This window comes from Delphinapterus leucas, chromosome 1, assembly GCF_059928025.1.
Source record: "Delphinapterus leucas isolate spDelLeu-1000000601 "Yukka" chromosome 1, BTC_Dleu_Yukka2, whole genome shotgun sequence".
Lineage (NCBI taxonomy): Eukaryota > Metazoa > Chordata > Mammalia > Artiodactyla > Monodontidae > Delphinapterus > Delphinapterus leucas.
Genome location: NC_143129.1, coordinates 167,984,050 through 168,011,833, shown reverse-complemented (window position 1 = coordinate 168,011,833; position 27,784 = coordinate 167,984,050). Strand labels below are relative to the sequence as shown.

Below are 27,784 nucleotides of genomic sequence, written 5' to 3'. Positions count from 1 at the left end.
GCTGTGGACAGGGAACCTATAAACCATACGATCCTCCAAAGGACAAGAGACAAATATAGTGGCAAAACAGCTCTGCCGTTTTTTTGTTTGTTTTAAATACTCCTCTCACACCATGCTGTTTCTTAAGGGATCAAAAAAACTAAAGTCTCAGTGTTACTATTTTTTTCTTCCTATTCCCCTTTTAAATTGTATAATTAGGTACGTGGACTGAACATTCCTCAGTAATTTTTTTTTTCTTTCTTTTTTGCGGTACGCGGGCCTCTCACTGTTGTGGCCTCTCCCGTTGCGGAGCACAGGCTCCGGACGCGCAGGCTCAGCGGCCATGGCTCACGGGCCTAGCCTTTCCACGGCATGCAGGATCCTCCCAGACCGGGGCATGAACCCGTGTCCCCTGCACTGGCAGGTGGACTCTCAACCACTGCGCCACCAGGGAAGCCCCCTCAGTAATTTTTGAGCCCACTTAATTTATGAAATAAATCTTGTACTGTTTAAAAATAGCTTACTGATTCCTTTTTAAGAAAGTGGCCTTTATTGGATTCTATATAAATACTGAATATTAGCAAAAAAGCAAAAAGGAAAAACAGTATATAGTAAAGAATACTACTCTACGTATGTATATCCATAGCATCTTGCATAGAGCCTTATACGTAGTAGGTATTTGGCAAATGTTTGTTCAATTGAATTGTTGGTTGTTGAGAAACTGCTTTCTAATTTTGATTTTGCTGTCAACTATCTGATTTCAGACAAATATACACTCTCTAGGCTTCAGTTTTCATCTCTCTCAAATAAGAATAGCATAAGACTATTAAAAGGTCTGCTTGTTAAGTACTGTGAAATGTCTGTGGCATTTAAAAAAATTATTCTTTGTCCAGTTATCCTTAGTACATTCTTGAAGTTGAGATGCAATATCTCTGCCTGAAAAAATTGTCTTGGTTATTGCTTTTTCACAGGTAATATTTGTCTCTTAGAGTTGCTAATTATTCATCTTTCTTCATTAAGGTTTATTATATATACAACAAAACAAATCCCTAAAAATCTGTACTAATTACCTACATTTTAGAAGAGTTTAAGATTCTTATGATTTGATTGGCATTGCTCTGACTTTTTAAAAAAGATGTATGTAGTGACTAATCATAGATAGCAAAAATGATTGCTGGTGCATATGTTGTTCAGCATCTAATTATGGTCAAGTCAAAGATATGATTCTAATCAATATAGGAGTTTTCAATTTAATCATACCTCCCAGCTTTCCTGTTTGGTAAAAGAGTCTGAACTGGTTAACCCAGTCAGAACAAGGGCTAAGGAGGTCATGGCCATGGGTGTGAATACCATATGGTGTGTCTGACATATGTTGGGTCACTCAGTTTGTTGGACTTAACTGTTTCAACCTTCATCTGAATTCCCTATAGTTTAGCATACAGGTGGAATCGGTCTTACAAGATGATGGTGTGTGGAAGGCTGCATGCAATTTAAGCCCATCTTGGAGGAAAAACATACCAAAGAACGTTCATATCCTAGTGAAAATGTATCAGTAATGTCATCTTTGTATATGAAGGGCAGTATCTACGCATTTGGCAAAGCAACGTGATAGAAAAGAAAGGACCCAATTTGGGGGCCAAGCAGCCTTTATTACTATCTGACATTGAAATAGTACAATGAACAACCATATACCCTCTACCTAACTGAACAATTATTAATATTATCTCATATTTACTTAAACATTCTTTTTCTTTCTCCATCCCTACCTCTCTCTCCCGTTTTCTTCCTTTTCTCTCTCTGTATTTTGTTATTGTTTTTGTTGCTGACATGGTAACATCTTTTCTCTTTGGCTGTAGGTATTATTTATGTCTTCAACTTCGGCAGGACATAGTTGCAGGACGTCTGCCCTGTTCATTTGCAACCTTAGCATTATTAGGTTCTTATACCATCCAGTCTGAGCTGGGAGACTATGACCCAGAACTCCATGGTGCAGATTATGTTAGTGATTTTAAACTGGCCCCAAATCAGACCAAGGAACTTGAAGAGAAGGTCATGGAACTGCATAAGTCATACAGGTAAATATGTCTCCAGGATTTGTTCTGTGTTTACTTTGACAGTAAGTTTAAACCCTTGATCTGGAATTGATTTAGTGTTTGCCTTAGTGGGAACTGGTGCCATAGAAAGAGTCAGCTTGAGCTCAGTTCCCTCCCAATTCATTAGGCAAGTCATTTAAACCCTCTGAACCTCAGTTTTCTCATCAGAGTAATAGGTGTTGCATTGTTGGATGAAAACTACATGAGGTAATATATGTAAAGCACTAAGCACAGTATCTGGCACATAGTAGGTGCTCAATAAATGGTAGCTATTATTATTATTATTGCCTTACCTTTTTTTTTTTCCAGATTTTAAATGTATTATGCTGTATTAGATGCCTTGAGATCTTTAGAGCAGAGGTTCTTAACTTGGGGTCTATGTACATGGATAGACTTCAGAGGGCCCATGAAACCCCTGAAGGTATTTTTAAAAGTCTTTATTGAATTCACTAATTTTTTTTTTCATGGAAATAATTTGTTAATGTTGGGAGGTATAACACAGTGATCAAGAACAAGTTCAGACTGAGCTGGGTTGAATTCTTGGCTCTGCTTGGTCCTGGCCTGTGACCTTGGGTAATTCACTTAATCTCTCTGAGCCTCAGTTTCCTTATATGTCTGATAGAGATCATTACCTCAGAGGAAATAGGGTGAGCCATAGGATTAAAAAAGGTAATATGTGTAAAAAGTTAATACAATGTCTTACATAGTAAAAAATCAATAAATGTTAGCTAATATTAAAGTCCCAGAAAAATTTGTGTTTCTTGCTACCAAACATCCCATTGTTATTTGAGTGACTTGTTACAGCTAAATTTTACAAGCTGCCTTAGCATATTAAGGAGACTGATCTTGGCCTTGAGTTGGTACCCTGAATTATGTTAGCATGAGTTAGGCTAGGATGCCCCAAAGGGTCATACTGCTGAGAAGTCCAGAGTGGTCTTAGTAGGCTTTTCATGGTAGGAACAAGTATTCTGTATGGCCGTTGAGCCATCTTATTTTCCTTAGAGTGGTTCCAATAGGATTGCATGGATTGAGATGCCTTAAATGAGAGAGTTTGAACTCAAGGTGCCCCAATTCTGGCCTTATTCCCCCTGTAGGTTCCGGTCCCACAGTCATAAGAACCATAATGAGGACTTTAAAGTCTACAACCTACATAGCAATAGTCTTATAACTATCACCTTACTCTCCTGAGGTCACACTGTTTCTACAGAGAACTGCCGAGGTTTGCTTTTCAAGTATGAGCATATACATTACAATGCTCTGATATCTAAGACCACTAATATATCACTTTCAACTAGTTGATGATTGTAACTTAAGCATGTTGTATTGTCCTTAAATAGGTTTTTAATATACTTATTTATATTCTGATTACGATTCTAGAAATATATATATATATACATAAAATATATAATTACATACATATATATACAAAAGCAAGTAGTGGAAAGAAGCAATCAATTAAAATAATTTGATTTGTTAAAATGTCAGGATTGTAGGGAAATGGTTTTTTTTCTAATAATTTAAAAATAATTTTTATTGGTAGTGTAATCTTTGAGCAATCAATAAAATGGTGAAAGAAAATATTCTGCTGCCACTGTGGAGCAAAACAGCAGAAAATAGTGGTATCAGATTATGATTGATACCTAACTTCTGTCTCTGACTTTTTCTTTTTTTTTTTTTGCGGTACGCGGGCCTCTCACTATTGTGGCCTCTCCTGTTGCGGAGCGCAGGCTCAGCGGTCATGGCTCACGGGCCCAGCCGCTCGGCAGCATGTGGGATCTTCCCAGACCAGGGCACGAACCCGTGCCCCCTGCATCGGCAGGCAGACTCTCAACCACTGCGCCACCAGGGAAGCCCTTTTTTTTTTTTTTTAAGGAGCCCCAGTTTATCTATCACTCAGCTTCCACAGTTATTACCCCCGTAGCTTTTTTCAGTCATTTATTCCCCTCCGTATTTTTCCCCGACAGTATTTTAAAGCAAGTCATATCATTTCACCCATAAAAACTTAAGCATCTACCAGGATACAGACTTTAAGAACACAATACAACTATCACACCTAATAAAATTAACACTAATTCTTTAATATCTGATGATTCTTTTAATGGTTATTTGATCATAATAGAATTTCAGGTTTGGGAGGACTTTATAGTCTTAATCTCATGCAATGCTTGATTCTCCTTTATAGCATTGTTACATAATCATCATAACATTATAAGCAGCTAATTATTGTGTGTCTGTTATTATGTGCCAGATACTATGCTAGGCACTTTATGTATAATATCATATTTAACCTTTATAATCACCCTTTGAATTAGGCCAGCTCTTTTCTTTCTTTTTTTTTTTATAAATTTATTTATTTTTGGCTGTGTTGGGTCTTCGATGCTGCACGCCGGCTTTCTCTAGTTGCTGCGAGCGGGGGCTACTCTTCGTGGCTGCACGGGCTTCTCATTGCAGTGGCTTCTCTTTTTGCGGAGCTCGGGCTCTAGGCGCATGGGCTTCAGTAGCTGTGGCTCCCGGGCTCTAGAGCGCAGGCTCAGTGGTTGTGGCGCACGGGCTAAGTTGCTCCGTGGCATGTGGGATCTTCCTGGACCAGGGCTCGAACCCGTGTTCCCTGCATTGGCAGGCAGATTCTTAACCACTGTACCACCAGGGAAGTCCCAGGCCAGCTCTTTTCATATGGTGTTGTTTTACAGACTGCTGGCAGTCTCCAAGATTCTTTTTTTTTTCCGTGTATTTATTTATTTTTGGCTGCATTGGGTCTTCGTTGCTGTGCACGGGCTTTCTCTAGTTGTGGCGAGCGGGAGCTACTCTTCGTTGAGGTGCGCAGGCTTTTTGTTGTGTTGGCTTCTCTTGTTGTGGAGCATGGGCTCCAGGCATGCGGGCTTCAGTAGTTGTGGCGCGTGGGCTCAGTATTTGTGGCTCGCGGGCTCTAGAGTGCAGGCTCAGTAATTGTGGCACATGGGCTTAGTTGCTCTGCGGCATGTGGGATCTGCCCGGAACAGGGCTCGAACCCGCGTCCCCTGCATTGACAGGCGGATTCTTAACCACTGCGCCACCAGGGAAGCCCAGTCTCCAAGATTCTGTTAAGGGGTCCATGAGGTCAAAATTGTTTTCATAATAATACTAAGATATTATTTGCCCATTTCACTGTGTTGAAATGGTGGAGCACAAATCAAAGCAATGGCACCAGACTGTACTACTAGTCATTATATGCTTCACCAACATTCACTTTTATTTTTATTTATTTATTTATTTAAATTTTCCATTGTAGCCCTTTTTTAAAATTGGCTTTATTTATTTTCTTATTTTTGGCTGCATTGGGTCTTCATTGCTGCACACGGGTTTCTCTAGTTGTGGTGAGTGGGGGTTACTCTTCGTTACTGTGTGCGGCCTTCTCATTGTGGTGGCTTCTCTTGTTGCACAGCATGGGCTTCTAGGCATGAGGGCTTCAGTAGTTGCAGCATACGGGCTCAGTAGTTGTGGCTCGCGAGCTCTAGAGCACAGACTCAGTAGTTGTGGCGCACGGGATTAGTTGCTTCGTGGCATGTGGGATCTTCCCGGACCAGGCCGCGAATGCATGTCCCCTGCATTGTCAGGCAGATTCTTAACCACTGTGCCACCAGGGAAGTCCCACACTTTTACTTTTTAACTTGCAGTTAAAAATTAAAAAGTAAAATAAAATATTTTTTTTTTTTTTTTTTTTTTTTTTTTAAAATAAAATATTTTTAAACCTGCCAATTCACTTAAAAATTTTCATGATGAAGCAGTAAAGAGTATTGATTTTATTAAATCTGAAATACATCCTGTTTAATATTCTGTGTGATTTAATGGGAGGTACATAGAAAGCACTTCTGCTGCATACTGAGGTACTCGTCTTGAAGAAAAGCACGTGTGTAATTGTTTTGAGTTCTCAGCTGCATTAGGCAGTTTTTTAATGCAACTCCTTTTTTACTTGAAAAAGTGACTGATTATTCAGACTTGGTTATTTGGCATACATTTCCTCAAAAATGAAATGAGCCAGTCCTTTAAGGATTGGTAAATGACTGATAGTATTTGTTGCTAATGACAAAATTCAAGCTTTCAAATGAAAATTAGAATTTTGGAAAATTTGTATTTGCCATCATGATCTTGACAGGTTCCAAATACTTAAACGACTTTTCTGATGAAGTTGGTGATTATTTTAATGAATGTGATTCTTTTCTTTTAATATCGTGCAATGAAATGTGTCAACATTTGGAAAACTTGCATTACTCAGCCAACCAGTATTTTTCAGATATGAAATGCATGATGTTACAAAATCATGCATCTGTATAAAAGACCCATTCAAAATGCAAGATAGACCAATGGATTTTAATGTAATATGGTACAAAAAGTTCACTGATATGTTTTCAGATTTCACACTGCAACTAACCTTTAGGAAACAGCCATTGTTAAGTTTTGGTGTAGTATCAAAGAAGAATATTTTTAATCATCAATTCTTCCTTTTCCAACTACATATCTGTGTGAGATCAGGTTTCTTCATATATTACAACCATACAAAATATTGCAACAGATTGAATACAGAAGCAGGTAGGAAAATCTAGCTGTCTTCTAAGCCGCACATTAAAAAAAATTTGTAGGGCTTCCCTGGTGGCTCAGTGCTTGAGAGTCCGCCTGCCGATGCAGGGGACGCGGGTTTGTGCCCTGGTCCGGGAGGATCCCACATGCCGCGGAGCGGCTGGGCCCGTGGGCCATGGCCACTGGGCCTGCGCGTCCGGAGCCTGTGCTCCGCGGCGGGAGAGGCCACAGCAGGGAGAGGCCCGCGTACCACAAAAAAAAAAAAAAAAAAATTGTAAATATGTAAAGCAGTGTCACTCCTTAACTACATTTGGGGAAAATACTGTTATTTTTCACACAAAAAATTTTTCATGTTAAAACATGAGTCGTTTATTGTTATTCATTAAGTCCCCTACATACAAACGAGTTCCGTTTGGAGAGAGTATTCGTAAGTCCAATTTGTTGGTAAGTCCAACAAAGTTAGCCTAGGTACCCAACTAACACAATCGGCTATATACTGTTGCTTTTACGCTTGCTTCTGGACATGCTGGGCTTGAAATAAAGACACTCTACTGCTATACTCTACAGTACTGTACAAAGTACACAAAAGCACAACCACTTGTAGAGAATGCAAGCACGTGACAATGTATGCCAGACACGTGAACTAACTTACGTGATTGGACATGCAAACGCACATTCACATCTTTGAAAGTTCGCAACTTGAAGGTTCATAAGTAGGGGACTTACTGTTCTTTAAAGATTTAATCAATAGTTTTCAATTTTATTAGTTTTAATTTCTAATATAGTAAATATTGATAGAAATAACTCACATTAAAAAAAACTCTTTAGAGTCCTCAGTAATTATTGAGAGTGAAGGGATCCTGAGGTCAAAAATTTGAGAACCCCTGAGTTAGGCAGTAAGACTAAAACCTGGGCTGTGGAGTCCGCCTGTCTTGCTTTGAATTCAGGCTCCATTCCTTATTAGCTTTATGACTCAGTAAGTTATTTAAACTCTCTAAGTTTCAGTTTTTTCATCGGAAAAATAGGGCTGATGATGTGAATTTTGTGATTGTTAAATTAGAAATTCATGTAAACTGCTTTGCACAATGATTCTTATTCCATTTTACAAGTAATGAATGTGAGTCTGGGTTTAGAGAAATGCTCTTTGGAACTAACTGAGTTTAAACCCAAATAGGTGAAACGATCTCAGAGGACAGGTGGATATGGTACACTTGATGGTCTGTGAGGTATACAGATAGAAATTGAACAATAATAGATCTCCATGATTAGAAAATTTAGAGGTCTGTTATCTTGGAATTTACTTGCTCCTTTTTGGAAAGATTGGCAATCCTCACAAACAGAAAGCAAAATGGAAATTTTAATTATGTCTAACAACGTGACATTTTAACCAGTCCAAAGAGACTTCTGCTTAGGCAGAAGCATTTACTATGCATTGGAAAATACAAGTAAATACTACTCTGCTCCTCAGATAAATAGAAGATAGCCTACGTACATGGAATTCTTAGTAGTGGCCCTTTGCCTAGACAGAGACCGTGAAGCTATAATTAACACTAAATTTACAATAGCAAATCAAGCTTTAAAACGAATTGTCCTCCATTTATGGGGACTAAGATGGTATGTAAAGTTGTCAGTTGTCCCCCACTTAATTATTTGAAACCACAGTCCTTAATTAGAAGATGCAACAACATTATTAAAAGGCTGTCACAACCCCGCCAGATGAAAACTGCTGACCACAAGCATGTAGACCCCAAATTGGCTGAAACCAGAAGATGGGTGATGCTTGAAACTTCACCTTGTTGCCAACCAATCAGAGAATTGTCCATGAGCTGATCGTGCACCCTGCAGCCCCCTCCCTCACACTGCCTTTAAAACCTTTGTCTCCTAACCAGCAACTTGGAGTTCGTTTTAGGACATTAATCTACCATCTTCCCAGGTTGCTGGCCTCATGAATAAAGCAACTTTTCCCATTAAAAAAAAAAAAAAAAAAAAAGGCTGTCACATAACATTGGAACTCACTGAATGGCTCTATATCCTGACTCCACTTGCTCAAAATAAATATAGGTAAATTTTGTTATAACTTCTCTTTTTAATGAGCAAAACTCCCTGGTTAGGTACTTTTGTAAGTTGCAGTAATTTCAAGTAGTAAATTATTAGATGGTACTGAATAAATTCAGGACAGTACTCCTAATGGTTTAGAGCTGTCTAATCTCTTCCCAGATAGTTTGTTACTACTTTCAAGAGTTTTCAAACATTTAGGAAAAGCCATAGTCTTTAAAATGTTAAGCTGAAAATAATTTAAGTTTAATTTGTGATTTAAATTTGTAAAATATATGTTTGTATTTATGCACAGGTATCTGTGGTTGGTGGGATTACGGGAGATTTTCTTTTTTTTTCTATGCTCTTAAAGATATTTTCCAAATTTTATACAATGAATTAATGATTTTTATAATCAGAAAAAGCTTCCTGAAACAATTGTGTCCTAAAGCCGTTGGGTGGGATAGAGCAAGATAGTCATCCATGCTGAGAGGCAGTCTGGCTGGGGATATTGGGGCCTAAGCAGGGTGAGGAGAATGTTCATTGTGGGGGGCCAGCCTGACAGGAGAAGTCAGAGCTCAAATAGGATGAAAAGGGAGTCGTGAAGGCCTGCAGAGGGCATCCCTATGGGATGGTACCTGATACAGGTGTTGAAGCCTAAGCCGGGTGAAGAAGATGTCTATGGAAGGGGTAGCCTACCACCAGGAGTCAGAACCTGAGTGAGGTAAGGAGGACATGTGTGGGGAGCAGCCTAGCATGGGGAATTCAGAGTCTAGGCCAGTGAAGAGGGCACCCACGTGGAGGAGGGGTCAGTGGCAGCAAAGAGAGATTGGTTATGTACAGGGGGTTGATCAAATGAGTCAATGTATTGTATTAAGGATAATGGGAGCCAGGTTTCTGACTGTCAGTAAAGGGAGATACAAATTAGAGTGAGAGAGAAATTAAAATGAACCCTGTGGTGTTGCATTAAAACTGGAGGTTTCAGTGTAAACTCATTGTTTCCAATAGATAGATGGATGGATAGATAGATGTTAGATAGATAGAGATGTAAATAGGTATACATACACACACACACACACACACAGACACACACACACACGCATGCGTACTCACATACTCTGACTCTACGTTGTGCCAGAAGGAGGTGCTCAAAAAATGATGGGAAGGGCTTCCCTGGTGGCGCAATGGTTGAGAGTCTGCCTGCCGATGCAGGGGACACGGGTTCGTGCCCCTGTCCGGGAAGATCCCACGTGCCGCGGAGCGGCTGGGCCCGTGAGCCATGGCTGCTGAGCCTGCGCGTCTGGAGCCTGTGCTCCGCAACGGGAGAGGCCACAACAGTGAGAGGCCTGCATACTGCAAAAAAAAAGAAAAAAAAATGATGGGAAATGGTCAGAGGGACACAGAATCCAGCTTAGAAAGACTCCCACTAACCAAATCTGGGACGATTTAAGCACTAAAATAAATAAGGAAAATAATTGATTATATTACATTGAATAAGCTGAGAATCCCTGAGTCCATACTGATATAAATGAGTGAATAGATTAAAAGTTTGACAAGGAATAGACTATTTCCAAATACATTCCCACAGAATATTTATTAATTACAAAGAGGTAAAGAGGAATTTCGTGGAAGAGAATCCCGGCAGACATCACTGATCAAAACGAACATCTGGAAGAGACAAATTGAAATCATGTCCCCCTGATAGGATGCAGTGAGAACACAGGGTCACTTCTGTGATATTCCTGTGGAAGATGTATAACTTATGGGGTCAATTTGTGGAGAAACATCAGACAGGCCCAAATTGAGGGGCATTCTATAGAATAACTGGCCTATAATCTTTAGAAGTTCAAGATTAGGAAAGTCAAAGAAAGACTAAGAAACTTTTCCAGACTAAGAGGACACAGAGAGATGAACTAAATGAAACTCCACGAGGCTAAACTGGATTCTTCTGCCATACAGAACATTTTGGAAATAACTGGGTAAACTTGAATGGGGTCTGAGGATTAGATGGCAGTAATGTATTACTGTTTATTTCCTTGTTTTCAGAGCCCTGTGGAGGTTATGTAGGAGAATGTCCTTGTTTGTAGGAATTACACACCAGAGTACTTGGGAGTGATTGGTCATCAGGTTGACAATTTGCTCTCAAATGGTTCAGGAAAAATTGTTTGTATTGTAGGTAACTTTTAAGCGTGTTTCAAAATTTTTTTAGTTATATAAAAAAATGTTAAATGCAAAGCATCAGCCAAACCTCAAATATAAATATTATTTTCAACTAACAAGTAAAGTCATAGTTTTAAAGATCTCTTCTTACCACCTGCCCTTAATACAATTTTAAAGCATGCTTACTTATTAGAAAATCATTTAACTACATAGTTTGAAATTTAAATCTGTATTAAAATTGATTGACCCCGTTAATGTCCCTTAGAGTTGGAGAAGTATGGGGAAGATTTCATCATGATTGCTTCATTTAATGTCTTAAAACTTGTCTTCAAATTAAAGTGATTAAAATTATTTCTCGGGCTTCCCTGGTGGCGCAGTGGTTGAGAGTCCGCCTGCCGATGCAGGGGACACGGGTCCGTGCCCCGGTCCGGGAAGATCCCACATGCCGCGGAGCAGCTAGGCCCGTGAGCCATGGCTGCTGAGCCTGCGTGTCCGGAGCCTGTGCTGCACAACGGGAGAGGCCACAGCAGTGAGAGGCCCACGTACCGCAAAAAAAAAAACAAAAAAATTATTTCTCTTTTATGAGTTACTTATGATGTACCACTGTACCAGAAACCTAAGGGTGCAATAATAATAAACACTTATACTTGACAAAGCAGTTTCACAAGCATTATCTCATTTTATCCTACTAGTCACATTCATTCATTCATCAAAGATTAAAAGAATCATTGCCTATACTAGTCTCAAGAAGTAGGTATTATTATGCTTCTTACTTTATGGTTAGGAGATTGAGGTCACCACTCTTAAGTGCAGGAGCTAGGATTCCAGCTGCAGTGATGTGACTTGGGTCCTGGCTAAAGCCTGCTACCTTAAACTGAGTCATAACTTACCTATGACCGTGTAATCCCTCCACGCTTGTTTCTTTGTCAGCAAAGTGAAAGTGTTGGACTCTATAATCTTCAAGCTCCATTCCAGCTTCGAATCCTAAAATTCAAGCCATCAATAATACTAACACTAACAACAACAAAGACAAAAAAACCAAAAACCCATAAAATGGGAGTAACCTTAACTAGAAAAGTATATAATTTATATGAGGAAAAAAAAACTACAAAAATTTCCTGAGATGTTTTTAATGACTTGAATATACAGACTTGCTTATGTGTTTATTTTCCCATTCTCCTTTTTTGTGTTCAATTTCAGAGTCATTAATAAAGAGCATTCAGGTATGATGGTTTAGCGCTTGTGGAAGGAAGTTTTTATTCTGAGATGCTGAGTCATTAACAAATCTGCAGTTTCTTTCCTGAGATTTTTTTTTTATGGGGGGGATGTTATTCCAGGGAACCCTTTGTTCTTTTTAATGAGGATAAAGACAGATGGGTTTGGAAGAGACTTTCTCTTGTTAAATGAATAGGTCACTGCTGCTTTTTATAGCTGGAGGCTGGCAGTCTTATGGGAAATAGGCATTTACATGGTTTTTCTTTGGGGGTATGGCTGCTTTATTGTTACTATGAATTTCTGTTTGATTGGTTTGAATTGCACAGCACTAGGAGTAATATTTTTTTCTTCAAAGCTGAACGTAACAGCTCATGAGCACTTTTCAAAAGAGAAGAAAGTTATAAAGGAGAAGGAAAGACTGTCACAGTGAGTGTTTAGACAGTGAGGCTGATTGTTTTCAAACAAACTTAATTCATTATATGCCTAGTAATGAAGACATCTTAATAACAGAGAAAACAGCCCCATTATCTACATGCCTCTATTAACCAATTTATTTTGTTTAGGTCAGTGGGCAGGACACCATCTGTTACCAGAAATTTTCTTTTCATCAAGCCTGCCCCCATTAAGAATCCCCAGTTAAGCAACTTCAGCTGCCCTCCTGTTTAATTTCCATATTAACTCAATTCAGGGATAGGGAGAGAAAAAGGCAGCTAAGAGGATATTGTAAGTTGTACCATGCCCTCAGAGGATTTAATTTGGTCACCTCCTTGGCAAGATAAATTAGTGGGAGGAGTTTACATGTGTTGGAGAAAAGGCCTAAGGAGAGGGAGGGGCAGAACTGATGGTGGATGAGGTAGCTTTAAAGAAATTTAGAAGGTTTTATTTTTTAACTTTTTTTTTCTGATAGCTTTTGGTGACTTTTGGTTTCTCCAAGGTCTCTTTTTCCAAGGCATATTTCAATTATTTAGACACAGGTAGTGATAAGAGTCCTTTTCCATACATAATAGTCTACTTTTAGGACTATGAAATATATCTACATACATATTGGTATGTATATGTTTATATGTTTATATAAACTACAAGTAATATACAAATGTTATTATTGTAAATGTTGACACTGTGACACTGAAAGTCTTTTTGTTTTTCTTCCATCAAAGGTCCATGACTCCAGCTCAGGCTGACCTGGAATTTCTTGAGAATGCCAAAAAGTTGTCTATGTATGGTGTTGACCTTCATAAAGCAAAGGTAATGGTAACTTTGGCCTTTATTAATATGCATGTATTAGACCTGTGTCATATAATATTTCTTACGAACCTTTATCTGGGGCATTACAAAACGTTCAGAGGAGATAGTAATTCTTGTTGGAATTTTAAGTCTATCAGTTGAACCAGTCAAGTGTATTAAGTGTATCAGTTGAATTGCCCTTTTACAATTCCACCATCAGAACGAAGTTTCACACCTAAGCAACCATAAGGATCAAAAGATATAGCACCGAGAGCAAAAGAAATGATAATTTCCTAAAATGCAGATACACTTGAAAATATAGTGACAGTGAGGCATGTTTCACAGACAACATCACCTATATCAGAATCACCCGGGGTGTTTATTAAATATGCAGATTCCTGAGCTTCTCCCAGATTTACTGAATTACTTTGGAGGAGAGGCTAAGTCTCCAGATTTAATGAATATCCCAAATGATCCTCCTTCATGTTTGAATTTGAGAATCATTGGCGTAAGGTAGTGGTTCTCAAAGTGTGGTCTCTGAACCAGCGTTTAGCATCGTCTAGGAACTTGTTAGAAATGCTCATGTCAGGTCCCATCCCAGTCTCACTGAATCAGAAACTATGTGGGTGGAGCCCAGCAGTCTCTTTTAACAAGCTCTCCAGGTGATTCTAATGCACAGGGGAGGAACCACAGTGGCTCATTTGAGAACCACTGGGTTAGGGATTTGGAAACTTGAGCTTTCATCCTAGTTCTACCTAATACAACCTAACACAATGAATACTTAAGGGATGTCGCTTGACTTCTCTCATCTTCAGCTACTGAAATGTCTGGGGAGGTTGAGGAGTTTGTGAGAGAAAGAAAGGGCTCAAGGGATGACCTGAGGTTCATTTAGAGAAATTTAACTAGGATGCGTGATGGGGAATCAAAACCATGTCCAGTGAGAAACAGGCAAAGGAATAGGGCTACTTAACCCACAGAAGGGAAAGTTTAGGAAAGATATAATGTCAGTCTTCATGGATTTCAAGGATTAACTTGTGGAGTAAAGATTTTACTATGGCTCCAAGATATAACACTAGAGCCGGTAAAATGAAAACTGCAGGGAAATACTTTTCAGTCCAGTTGGACAAATTGTCTCACAGAGCTATTTCAAAGATGGGATGGGCTACCTCAGAAGGGATTGAGTCGTCTATCACTAGAGATATTCCAGGTTAGGCAGAATAATCACTTGGTAGGAATTTAGAAAAGGACATTCAAACATTTGGTGGGTGATTGGACTAAAATGACCTTTCAGGTTTCTCCCAACCTGAATATCTGTATCTGAGGTTTCTTCCTTATTTACATTCTAGTAACTAATAAAATTTCATTACATGTTAGTGAGTTTTCTTAAGATGTTGCTCTGGATTGTTTTGGGCTGGGTACTGTAACTTCTGTGAATCTCAAAAGTAGATGGTAGGAAGATCAGATAAGGTCCAGAACTGAAATTGTTAGGTTTTGCTTCTCAATTTCTGCTGGAGGCTGGTGTCAATTCAGTAATTATCAGGATTACATGAGGAGTCAGGCAGCATATTTCTACAGCAAATGTTGTAAAGCAAGTTGTTTCTCCAAAACATATAGTTAAAAGAGAGATGTAGTTGTATCCACAGCCTTTAAAAACTTAAGGGGACATCTTCTGGGAAACTCTGTTACGTAGTCATCGAATTGAAGCTGAATATAATTTCTTCTTCTCTCTATTGTGCTTGTACATAACACACGTAGGCACTAATATGTTTCTTTATACTCATTTTGGGAAAAGGAGCAGTCTAGAAGCATATAACTCCAGTCTTTTATTACTTATCTAAATAAATGGTTAGCTGTAGAGATTAACTCAGGTGAAATTTATTTTCCTTGAATTATAGACATAGATGATTAATATTATATATTTAATTAAAATTTTTTCTTTAATAAAGAGGCATGCAAATATGGCTTTATTGGTAACTTACTGTTCCTTTTTGACCTGAGGATAATATTTATAACTTACTATACTTAAAAAAAAACTTAACTATACTTAACATCAGTAATTATAAAAATCTGAGTTCTCTCATACTGAGTTTATAAGGAATAGAGTCAACTCCTATACTTATCATGGTCTTTGGAGGGATGACCACTTTATCATAGAAAAACAAGAATTATAGTTGTGCATGTATATTTGGTAGTATACATAGCCCTATGCCCTGGCCTCCAGGAAGTCCTGGTGATCTGCTGACTTAAACATACATGTATACGACATGCAGCTACCATAGCTACCATAGTAATTATTTGCTGACTATGATAATGATAGGTTTGAGTACTTCAGAACTGGGAGACCAAAATGCCTGCCCTAGGATTTTCATATACAGACAGGCATGGTGAAAATAAATTAGTGTCTCTTTTTGAATTATTAAGGGAAGCCTTTTTTTAAAAATTCATTTATTTATTTATTGGCTGTGTTGGGTCTTCGTTGCTGCACGCAGGCTTTCTCTAGTTGCGGCGAGCAGGGGCTATTCTTCGTTGTGGTGCGCGGGCTTCTCATTGCAGTGGCTTCTCTTGCTGTGGAGCACGGCCTCTAGGCATGCAGGCTTCAGTAGTTGTGGTACCCAGGCTCAGTAGTTGTGGCTCGCGGGCTCTAGAGCTCAGGCTCAGTAGTTGTGGCGCACGGGCTTAGTTGCTCCGTGGCATGTGGAATCTTCCCCGACCAGGGCTCGAACCCGTGTCCCCTGCATTGGCAGGCAGATTCTTAACCACTGCGCCACCAGGGAAGCCTTTTTGGAGGCTGCAGAGGCTCAGTTTTATGAGAGGAGTGTTGTGAAGGTAGATGAGGTGCAAGCCGAGTGACATTTCACAGTGGCTTTGAGGGGTGGTGATGGTGGCTGTATTACTCCTCATAGCAGTCGATTCCTTCAGTGGGTAAGATGTGTGTATGTCCATGTTTCTTGGACAAAAGAAAAGCAGATGTTCCTTCAGTCACTAATAATGAACGAAATAATTGATAGTAATGGTTGAAGGTTTAAGCTTAGTGTATGTTGTTACTAAAATACCTTGAAATTTCCTAATTTATCAACCTACATGAATCAAGATTTTTATAAATTTGAAGCAAAGAATTTACTAATATTTGCCGTAATAAGTTATGATTAATAATGTGGGCAGGTAACAAACTCAGTGTAAACACTTACTGAGCATGTTGTCAATAACAGTATTTGGAGTGATATGGCAATGATTTAGATACAGTTTCCACCCTCAAGGACTGAATTTTAATTTTTTTCTAGTTGTTTTCCTCATTATAAAGGTGATATATTAATTTTATATATATATATATTATCCATACATAATTGTATGTGCCTAGAAAATAGGATAATCCTGGAAATTATCAAATCAGTACTGGTTACTGTTAAAGAGTGTGGGAGGAGGAGGGTAGATTTTTTTTTAATTTTACACATTTCTGTATTGTTTGAATTTCTTACATACATGTGTTAGTTTTTTCATATTTGAATGCTTTTTAAAAGATAATACACGTTTATTGTAATTGGAATGTATAGAAAACTGAAATGAAAAATTGCTCATAATTGTACCACCTAAAGAATGCCATTATTAACATTTTGGTGTATTCATCTTTCTTCTATGTATATTTTTTATATTGTTGGAATCAAATTATGTATGTAATTTTATCCTGCTTTATTTTGCTTAATGTTACAACATAATTATTTTCCCATTTATCTCCCAAATTCTATTTAACTGTTTTAATGGCCACATTGTATTTCACTATATGGATGAACAATAATTTAACCCTAATGCTTGGATACTTAGGTTATATCCAGTTTTTCACTCTTATAACATTCTGAACATTATCATGTGTAAAGCTTTTTCTGTGATTTGAATTATTTCCTTAGAACAGATTATAGAAATAGAATTACTGAGTCTGATTTGGACATTTTAAAGATATTTGTGGTAGGTAATAACATTGATTTTTAAGTGTAGTATAGTAACAACATTTTTACATAGACCAAATAGTCCCATGGGTTATGGTAGTTAGGTTAAACTTTATTTTTCATTGTATTCTTTGTAACTGTATTTGGTTGTTAATATCTTCAGATTGTCTAATAATAGTTGACTATGTTGAGCACTTTGCTCAAGACTGAAACGCTAACGCTTTTTTTCCTCAGGACTTGGAGGGAGTGGATATCATCCTAGGTGTCTGCTCTAGTGGCCTTCTGGTTTACAAAGATAAGCTGAGAATTAACCGCTTTCCTTGGCCCAAAGTGCTGAAGATTTCTTACAAACGTAGCAGCTTTTTCATTAAGATTCGGCCTGGAGAGGTACAGAATTCGTGTTTCCCTTTCCTCCTGAATCAAACACAGACCATGTCTAAAACATCTCTTCATTCCTGTTTTCCTTGTTATGTCATCTATGTGGTCTCTCTATAGCTAACTATTTAGGTGCTGATATTTTGTTTCCTAATCAGTCCCGTGATGCTTCTTCTCTTCCTTCCTATTTGTTTTCTGGACAGTTCTCTTCATGTAGGTAAATGTATTATGGCCAAAAGTGAAATTTGGATAATAAACTTGTTCCTTGTTTACTCCAGGTAAAAGCTTGATGGAAAATATTTTTAAATTAAGTAGCATGAGACTTTTAAATTGTGGGGTTAAATTACTTATGTTTTATACCACCAGTACATATTTGTATATGTAGGTTCTAGTAGTTACTGGGAATGTGTCCTAGGGTCAAGTTCTAGATTTTTAGTAGAGTTGGATGTTCAACTTTGTACCAGATAACTCAGTTACTAGTTGGTGATCAGTTTTCAGAATATACTAATGCTGGCCAAATTTAACTTTTATATTAAAGAGCCATCATGGTATAGCAGAAAATTGTTCAAGTAGGAATTAAATTAAAAAAAAAAGTTGTAGTGCCTACTCTGCCACCTACTAAGTAAAAGACCCTGGATAAATCTAAAGTGTTCCTTACCATTCAAGGGGGATAATACCTGCTCTGTCAAGGTTGATTTGAAGATCAAATGAGATGACAGAGGTAAAAGCTCTGAACAGGAAAGCATCGTACTAATGTAAAGAGGCTTTTTTGTGTATATATCACCATCTGCTGGTGAAAAATGGCTCATGATTTGAACATGGAAATACTGAATGTGCAGCCTTAAAATTTAGGGTAAGGATTTATCATTGAAGCATTTATTTATACCATAGTTATTTACCTGTGCCTAGCAAAAGTCAAAGAATTTCAAATCCAAGAGTCATTCAGTCAATAAATATTTATTGATGGCTTTCTTTGTGTGAGACACTATTCTAGGGGCTAGGAACAGTAAATATCAATAGAAGAGTCCATCCCTCAACAATCGTTTTTCTTTTTTAACATCTTTATTGGAGTATAATTGCTTTACAATGGTGTGTTAGTTTCTGCTTTATAACAAAGTGAATCAGCTATACACATATACGTATATCCCCATATCTCCTCCCTCTTGTGTCTCCCTCCCTCCCACCCTCCCTATCCCACCCCTCTACATGGTCACAAAGCACCGAGCCTATCTCCCTGTGCTATGCGGCTGCTTCCCACTAGCTATTTTACATTTGGTGGTATATATAAGTCCATGCCACTCTCTCACCTCGTCCCAGCTTCCCCTTCCCCTTCCCTGTGTCCTCAAGTCCATTCCTCAACAGTCTTACAATTTAATGTGGGAAGGCAGAAAAAAAAAAAAAAAAATATATATATGATAATGGGAAGTCTTTGGTTTCTTTAAATGTTAACTATATAATATATACTAAAAATGCAAAATTCTTACTTAAGAAAGCAATAAAGAACAACAGTAGGATTTTGAGAAGTGTAGTATAGTATTGTGACTACAACAGATGATTCAGAAGTAGCGTGGTGTAGTGGCAACCATGAAATTCTGGTTCTGCCACTTAATAGCTGTGAGGCTAAGCAGGTGACTTCTCTGACCTCAGTTTCTTCATGTATAAAAATACAGATGATACTTTCTGATCATAGTGTTATTGGCAATAATAGGCACTAGAAGTAAATGTCAGTGTCCTTTCCATCTTATAAAGTATGCTTAAGGCAGAAAAAAAGAGGTGAGAGACTAGCAGGACAGTGTTTCCAGTAGCCCTGGCAGGATGTGGTTTACTTCAGTCAAAGAAGTATCTAGATAAACTAATGATCAATCAAAGGAAAAAAAAAGGCATTTAATAATTCAATAATCTGGTTTGAGCCACAGTCTTTAGTTCCTATTACTAAAAACGATTGCGTAATAATATTAGTTGATTGGAGGAATCATTTGCTATCCTATTCCCTGATTATTGAGTAGTCTAGTATCCTAAATGCAGACAGTAACTAAGGAAGAGCAGTGTCTGGACAATCAAAATGTGACTTAATTGTGTCTCAGAATAATATACAGTGTATATGTGTGTGTGTGTGTGTGTGCGTGTGTTTCTGAACAAAATAACATGTGTAAATGATACAAGATGCATTCCCTGGCTTCCTTGCTGTGGAAAAAACCACTCTCAGTGAGTAAATTTCTTTTGGTAAGTAGGAAAAAATTTCAAATGATATTTTATGTCCTTAGACTAGTAACTTTCTTTTTATTCACAATGATCTCTTCTGCAGCACCATATTTCTCTGGTCCTGTATCACTGTAGTTGAATAATACTTTATGTTCCATGTTTGCTTGTGTATTTATAGCAAGAACAGTATGAAAGTACCATCGGATTCAAACTTCCCAGTTACCGAGCAGCTAAGAAATTATGGAAAGTCTGTGTAGAGCATCACACGTTTTTCAGGTATTGTTCTCACTTAAGTATTTTTCAAGGATAAATTATTTATGCATGCTTCTATTTTAAACCTGCTATTGAAATTTCCTTCTTTGCATGGCTGGCCGTCTTTTATTTAGCTCAGGTGAGATCATCTTAAGCAAGATAAAATGAGTCTAGTTCTCCTTCTTTGGGTTGAAAAACACTGTCTTAACATTCCCAGAGCACCTTTCTGTGTATGGTAGAAGGATGAGGGAAATGAGGAATAGGAACCTGTATTTACTAGAGGCTCTGTGATTGCCCTAACTGGAGCTAAAAACAGTCCTGTCAGGAAGAGGTACCCTGACTTAGCTCCACATGGAATTTCTCTAAGGAGTGCTTAACTACTCTGTGGAACTCTTATACTTAAAGATGTGAAGCTGATCGTTATCTTGGTTCTAATCAACCCCAGAAAGGGAGCACAGAGAACCATCTTTGAAGCACAGTTGTATCAGATAAACAGAAGACAGAAGAAAGTTTCATCTCCTTTGCTTTTCAAGAAGACATATAATTAACCCCTTGTGTTCATTTACCAAGCATTTTCTGTGTGCTTACCCTTTGTATAGGCACTGTACTAGGCATTGGGAATATATCACTAGATAGTTCTAGCCCCTGTCCTGATGGAACATAAAATCTAGCAGACAAATAATTACTTCTGTTGAAAGGAGAGCCAGCTAGTTGTCAGTTTGCCTTTTTAAGAAAATATCTTTATTATAGAAAATTGCATGTATAGCACAATGAAGAGAATAGTATAATGAACTCCTCTGGTCCCAAACTCCATCTTCAACAATTATCACCCCAAGGTCAATCTTGCTTCATCTATATCCCCACTCACTCCTTCCTACTACTTCTCAGATTATTTTAAAGCAAATCCCAGACTTCATGCCATGTCGTTTATAAATAAACTTGACTCTTTATGAATGGCTCTCAAGAGAGAGAACCACGATAACTTTTTCTTCTATTTGTAATTTCATATCATACTTAGCACTAAAGAACACTGGACAGAAAGACAAGTCAGGGAAAATAACATTTCAATTCTCATTTCAAATAAAACATGAGGCTACACCTTATATTCGATTAAAGAATCTTAATTATTGGCATTAAGATATTTCTTTATGTTTTCATCATTTTCTTTAAAACCAAGAAAACAGAGTTTTAAAAGAGGGTGAGGAAGAGTAAAAAGAGGTTTTTTCCCCTTTTCTTTTAATTGAAGTATAGTTGATTTACAATGTTGTGTTTGTTTCAGGTGTACACCAAAGTGATTCACTTATACATATATATATATTATCAGATTCTTTTCCCTTATAAGTGATTACAAAATATTGAGTATAGTTCCCTGTACTATATAATAGGTCCTTGTTGGTTATCTGTTTTTTTTTTTTTTTTTCGGTATGTGGGCCTCTCATTGTTGTGGCCTCTCCTGTTGTGGAGCACAGGCTCTGGACGCGCAGGCTCAACGGCCATGGCTCACGGGCCTAGCCGCTCCGTGGCATGTGGGATCTTCCCGGACCAGGGCATGAACCCATGTCCCCTGCATTGGCAGGCGGACTCTCAACCACTGTGCCACCAGGGAAGCCCTGGTTATCTATTTTATATACAGCAGTGTGTATTTGTTAATCTCAAGCTCCTAATTTTCCCCTCCCCCCAAAAAAAGAGTTATTTTGAATGTTTAGTATCTATGGTATAGGTTTCAGCTGCAGCCAATGCATTTACTTGTAGGACAGCATATTTAAATCCATTGCATCAAAATAAGAGGATGTGTTAACATGTAATTCTTCATTACATAAAAGAAAGCATTTGCTGAATTAAACTACCCCAAAGAGAAAAAAATACTCTCTTTTTGGTAGTATTTGATGTAGCAATTTATGCATTTATTCAGCAAATATTTATTGAATGCCAGATTCATGCCAGGCACTATGCCCGAAGTGAAAACACAAAATGAATAAGTCATAGTCTTTATTCTTTACCCAAAGAGAGCTCACAGTCTCATAGTGGAGACCAGCACATAAACAGATTGTTTCAATTCAGTGTAGTAAATGCCATGACAAAAGAGAGCACAGGGTACTGCTTAGAAAGAAGACGGGGTTCCTAACTGAGTTGAAAATACACCAAATATCCTATTAAATAGGATTTAATAGGCATTGAATACCAGGCATTGAGTTTGGAGTGCATTTGACAAAATTATTATTCTAGGAGAGGGGAAAAAGAGCTCTGGGCTTGAATTCTATGACTGCCCAACTTCTTAACAGCTATGACCTTAAGCAAGTAACCTTCTTTGAGGTTCAGTTTCTTTTATCTATAAAATGATGAAAATATTACAGGGGTATAGTGAAAATAGTACAGTGCTATAAAAGCATTTTGAAAACCATAAGACCCTACCTATAGAGATATAAGATTATATCATTAATATAAGCTACAAATAAATTATACATATTGTTTTGAGAAATGACAGAATGAAAATAATTATTGCTTGATTGGAAATTTGTCTTAGTAACTATAAGGAAGCTGTGAGAATTGTGAAACTTTTTAATACTTGATTTTGTCTTTAATCTCACAACCTCATTAGAGTGAGATGATGTATATAATATATGATTATCATGTTTTTCCCCCCAGACTGACATCTACAGACACCATTCCTAAAAGCAAATTTCTTGCCCTGGGATCCAAATTTCGATACAGTGGCCGAACTCAGGCTCAGACCAGGCAAGCTAGTGCTCTGATTGACAGGCCTGCCCCACACTTTGAGCGTACAGCAAGCAAACGGGCATCCCGAAGCCTTGATGGAGGTTTGTATTGAATATTAATGATTTCTTGTTATCCTAACTCTTTAGAGAGAGATAAAGGAAGAATGGTTATCAGATGTGATCGGGTACATTCAAACTAAGTACAGTTATCTATAAGAGAATCAAATTAAAGAGTCTCAGTGATAAAACGAAATGGATCTCACTAATTGTCGAATTTAGTGGAATCATCTTAAGAAAAGGAGAACAGAGGTTCAGAGAGAGTAGTAACTAGATCAAGGTCCCACTGCTGGGAAGTGGTGGATTGAACACCACTAGAATTGGAATTAGAATTCAGAATCTCTACCACAGGGTGACGCCTAATGTAGTATACTGAACTAAACCCCTCTTGAACATTTTTAAATAGTTGTTTTTCAAGTAGAAAAGAGGGAAGGGGTCTGCCTCACTAGCGCAATCACTGAAAAAGTTTAGATCATTTGTCATGTGTCAATTATAGACCAAAAAAACAATCCTATTACTGGAGTGTCCAAATTTTGTTTAAATAAAAGAGGGAGGAAATAAATAAGTTTCATAATTGTATATACTGACAGAAGATCTGTTTCAGTTTTTCTAAGTTTAGTCTCAAGGATTTGAGAGCATTAGCATTACTGAAATGAAGTAAAAAGCCACAATCAGTTCTTTTTTTTTTTTTTGGCCCTGCCACGTGGCTTGCAGGATCTTAGTTCCCCTACCGGGGATTGAACCCAGGCGCCAGCAGTGAAAGCACCGAGTCCTAACCACTGGATCACCAGGGGATTCCCAAGCCATATTCAGCTCTTTATGCAGCTAGAAAGAGGTGGCAACTAAATAAAAGTTCAGAAGGCAGTAACCAAAATAGAGTATTGCTGATTGCAGCTCTATACTATCTATTGTAAAAGCAAGGTGCATGTTACAGTAGTTACAGGCTTCGGTTCTGGAGTCGGACCTGGTTCCAATCTCAACCACTGCATTTATGATCTATCTTCTTGGGTGAGTTACTTACTCAGTGTCTCAGTTTTCTCATTCGTAAAATGGGTATGATGATAATATAATATTATCTCAAAGAATTTTCATGAGAAAATAAATGAGATGATATGCTTGGCACAATGGCTGGCACTTAATGTGACCCCAAAATATTAGCTGTCATTAAAATATTGTTAATATTCTGGCCGCAGCATTATTATTTTGTTTTGTATCATCCAGAACTATGCTGCCGTATTCTGGTTTGTTGCATTACGGGAGCATATATCAGAAATACCTAGCTCACTTTAAAGGGATCAGGAATGGGTCAGCCACACTTGGAAAAGAAATCACCTAAGCGGTAGAACATTTGTGCTTCCGTACCACGAGTCATGCTTCTTTCTTTCTGATGTTTCTCTACAAGGCAGATTGTAGGCTTTGTTTATTTACTCTTCATCACAACAGTAGGAATTAAGCTCAGAGATTAAATAACTTTTCTTAAGATATGATAGCTGGTGGATTGGAGTATAGGTTGGTTTAACTCCAAAATCCATGTTCTACCAGATCCATACTTACTTACTGATTTGTTCAACTATTTTAAACTTTTGTGTGTCAGGTATTGTTCTAGTTATTGGGGATACAGCTGTGAACATACAGACATGGTTCTGCCCTCATGGGGCTTACATTCTATGGGTAGAAACAGAAACAAAATGAAACAAGTTCAGATAGTGGTAAGTGCTATAAAGAAAATAAAACAGTAATGGGATGGAGAGTGTCTGTGGATGGGGAGATTGGGGAGCTGTTTCAAATTGAGTGGTCCACTCTAAATTTAGAAGGTTCCTCTGAGGAGCTTCATTTGAACTGAAACCTGAATTATGAGAAGGAGCCAGCCATCCCCAAATCTGGGGGGATAAACATTCTTGAAAAGGGAGTAGCAAGTACAAAGACCTGTAGGTAGATGTGAGCTTGGCATGTGTCTAGATCAGTGCTGTCCCATAGAACTTGCAATGCTGATGAAAATCTTCTATTTTGTGATGTCCAGTTTGGTAGCCAGTAGCCACATGTGGCCATATGAACTTGAAATGTGACTGTGAAACTGAGGAACTCAATTTTAACTAAACCTAAATAGTCACACATGGCTAGTACAAAGATCTACTCCACTACAGGGGTAGTAAAGCAGAATCTTGGTGACATCTGTTGCAGGATCTGGGTGAGAGATGACAACGGCTTGGACTTGAGTATTGGCATTAAAGACAGTGAAAACTGGTCAGGGATACAATTCAGAAGTAGCGCTGACAGAATTACTGGTAAATTAAGTGTTGGAGATGGTAAGGAAAAGAAAATCAAGGTTTATTCCTAGGATTGATTATTTACTACAATGGGAAAGTCTGAGAGAGGAGCAGAGTTTGGGGATGTAGGAAATCAAGACTTCTCTTTTGGACATGTTAAGTTTGAGGTATGATCACTCAGTCCTCATATCTGCCATATTCATATAAGAACCTCAGGCATCGCTTTCTTGTCCGGTAAATCACCCTACCTCCAGTTTATCTTTGTTTTGGGGAGTTATTATTATTTTACCCCCATTTTTCAGTGAGAAAACTAAGGCTGGAAAGTTTAAGCACTCTGTTCAAGATCTCACAGCTAGTAAGTTCCAAAGCTTGAACAAAAACTCACGTCTGTCTGATACCATATGGCTTCTTCCACTAAATGAAATTTCATTGTTATATAGATACTATGCCTGATGTATCTTTTCTTTCTAATAGCAAAAATAACCAACAATTCAAGGGCTAGTGAGCTTTGGTACTTTGAACAAATTAGAAATTATTTATTTATTTTCTAACGTCTTTATTGGAGTATAACTGCTTCACAATGGTGTGTTAGTTTCTGCTGTATAACAAAGTGAATCAGCTATACATATACATATATCCCCATATCTCCTCCCTCTTGCGTCTCCCTCCCGCCCTCCCTAATGCACACCTCTAGGTGGTCACACAGCACAGAGCTGATCTACCTGTGCTATGTGGCTGCTTCCCACTAGCTACCTATTTTACATTTGGTAGTGTATATATGTCCATGCTACTCTCTCACTTCCTCCCAGCTTACCCTTCCCCCTCCCCGTGTCCTCAAGTCCATTCTTTACGTCTCTGTCTTTATTCCTGTCCTACCCCTATGTTCTTCAGAACTATTTTTTTTTTTAGATACCGTATATATGTGTTAGCATACGGAATTTGTTTTTCTCTTTCTGACTTACTTCACTCTGTATGACAGACTCTAGGTCCATCCACCTCACTACAAATAACTCAATTTCATTTCTTTTTATGGCTGAGGAAAGCTTTACTTATAAAGATGCTTCTGTTACTTGTAGAAATAACATGTTGACTGTCTCTATTTTTCTAGCTGTAGAAACCTCACAGTTCAATTCAAGATTTTTTTTTTTTTTTTGCGGTACGCGGGCCTCTCACTGTTGTGGCCTCTCACGCTGCGGAGCACAGGCTCCGGACGCGCAGGCTCAGCGGCCATGGCTCACGGGCCCAGCCGCTCCGCGGCATGTGGGATCTTCCCGGACCGGGGCACGAACCCGTGTCCCCTGCATCGGCAGGCAGACTCTCAACCACTGCGCCACCAGGGAAGCCCTCAATTCAAGATTTTTAAAAACCTTGATGTCTCTGTCTAATTGACTAATATTGGCCAGTTATATTAAATTATACACTGTGTTCGCGGCGGGAAATCTCCAAAAATTTGTCTTCAAATGTTGTAGCAATGTTTGAGTTTCCAAAACTAAAGCATGTAAAACAATTCTAAAGGAAGACAGTCAGAGCTTTGGTGGCTTTACCGTTAGTATCACAGAGTTTTGGGAGCTTAGAAACAGTTTTTGTTTTTTTCTTTTTTTAAGGTTTGTGGCAACCCTTCGTGGAGCTAGTCTATTGGCGCCATTTTCCCAACAGCATTTGCTTACCTAGTGTCTGTGTCACATTTTTTTTTAAATTTAATTTAATTTATTTTTTTATACAGTAGGTCCTTATTAGTCATCAATTTTATACACATCGGTGTACACATGTCAATCCCAATTGCCGAATTCATCCCACCACGATCCCCACCCCCCCGCAGCTTTCCCCGCTTGGTGTCCATACATTTGTTCTCTACATCTGTGTCTCTATTTCTGCCCTGCAAACCGGTTCATCTGTACCATTTTTCTAGGTTCTACATATATGCATTAATATACGATATTTGTTCTTCTCCTTCTGACTTACTTCACTCTGTATGACAGTCTCTAGATCCATCCATGTCTCTACAAATGACCCAAATTTCATTCCTTTTTGTGGCTGAGTAATATTCCATTGTATATATATACCACATCTTCTTTTTTTTTTTTTGGTGGTACGCGGGCCTCTCACTGTTGTGGCCTCTCCCGTTGCGGAGCACAGGCTCAGGACGTGCAGGCCCAGCGGCCATGGCTCACAAGCCCAGCCGCTCCGCGGCATGTGGGATCCTCCCAGACTGGAGCACAAACCCATGTCCCTTGCATCGGCAGGTGGACTCTCAACCACTGCACCACCAGGGAAGCCCCTACCACATCTTCTTTATCCATTCGTCTGTCAATGGGAATTTAGGTTGCTTCCATGACCTGGTGATTGTAAATAGTGCTGCAATGAACATTGGGGTGCATGTGTCTTTTTGAATTATGGTTTTCTCTGGGTATATGCCCAGTAGTGGGATTTCTGGATCATATGGTAATTCTATTTTTAGTTCGTTAAGGAACCTCCATACCGTTCTCCATAGTGGCTGTATCAATTTACATTCCCACCAACAGTGCAAGAGGGTTCCCTTTTCTCCACACTCTCTCCAGCATTTGTTGTTTGTAGATTTTCTGATGATGCCCATTCTAACTGGTGTGAGGTGATACCTCATTGTAGTTTTGATTTGTATTTCTCTAATAATTAGAGATGTTGAGCAGCTTTTCATGTGCTTCTTGGCCATCTGTATGTCTTCTTTGGAGAAATGT

At 38.4% G+C, this 27,784-nt stretch overlaps 1 protein-coding gene across 27 annotated transcripts in view; it reads left to right on the top strand.

Annotated features, from left to right (window-relative positions):
- EPB41 (erythrocyte membrane protein band 4.1) overlaps positions 1 to 27,784 on the top strand; it is a 199,073-nt gene that overhangs the window by 98,524 nt on the left and 72,765 nt on the right. For 25 of the 27 annotated variants that reach the window (XM_089897550.1, XM_089897532.1, XM_089897509.1 and 22 more), the window contains exons 7-11: positions 1,836 to 2,054; positions 13,193 to 13,280; positions 17,435 to 17,587; positions 19,956 to 20,053; positions 22,676 to 22,848. In XM_089897550.1, coding sequence (XP_089753676.1) covers positions 1,836 to 2,054; positions 13,193 to 13,280; positions 17,435 to 17,587; positions 19,956 to 20,053; positions 22,676 to 22,848 — 731 coding nt within the window. The remainder of the gene's footprint in view (positions 1 to 1,835; positions 2,055 to 13,192; positions 13,281 to 17,434; positions 17,588 to 19,955; positions 20,054 to 22,675; positions 22,849 to 27,784) is intronic. The other 2 variants (XM_089897478.1, XM_089897474.1) reach the window with 2 other exon arrangements.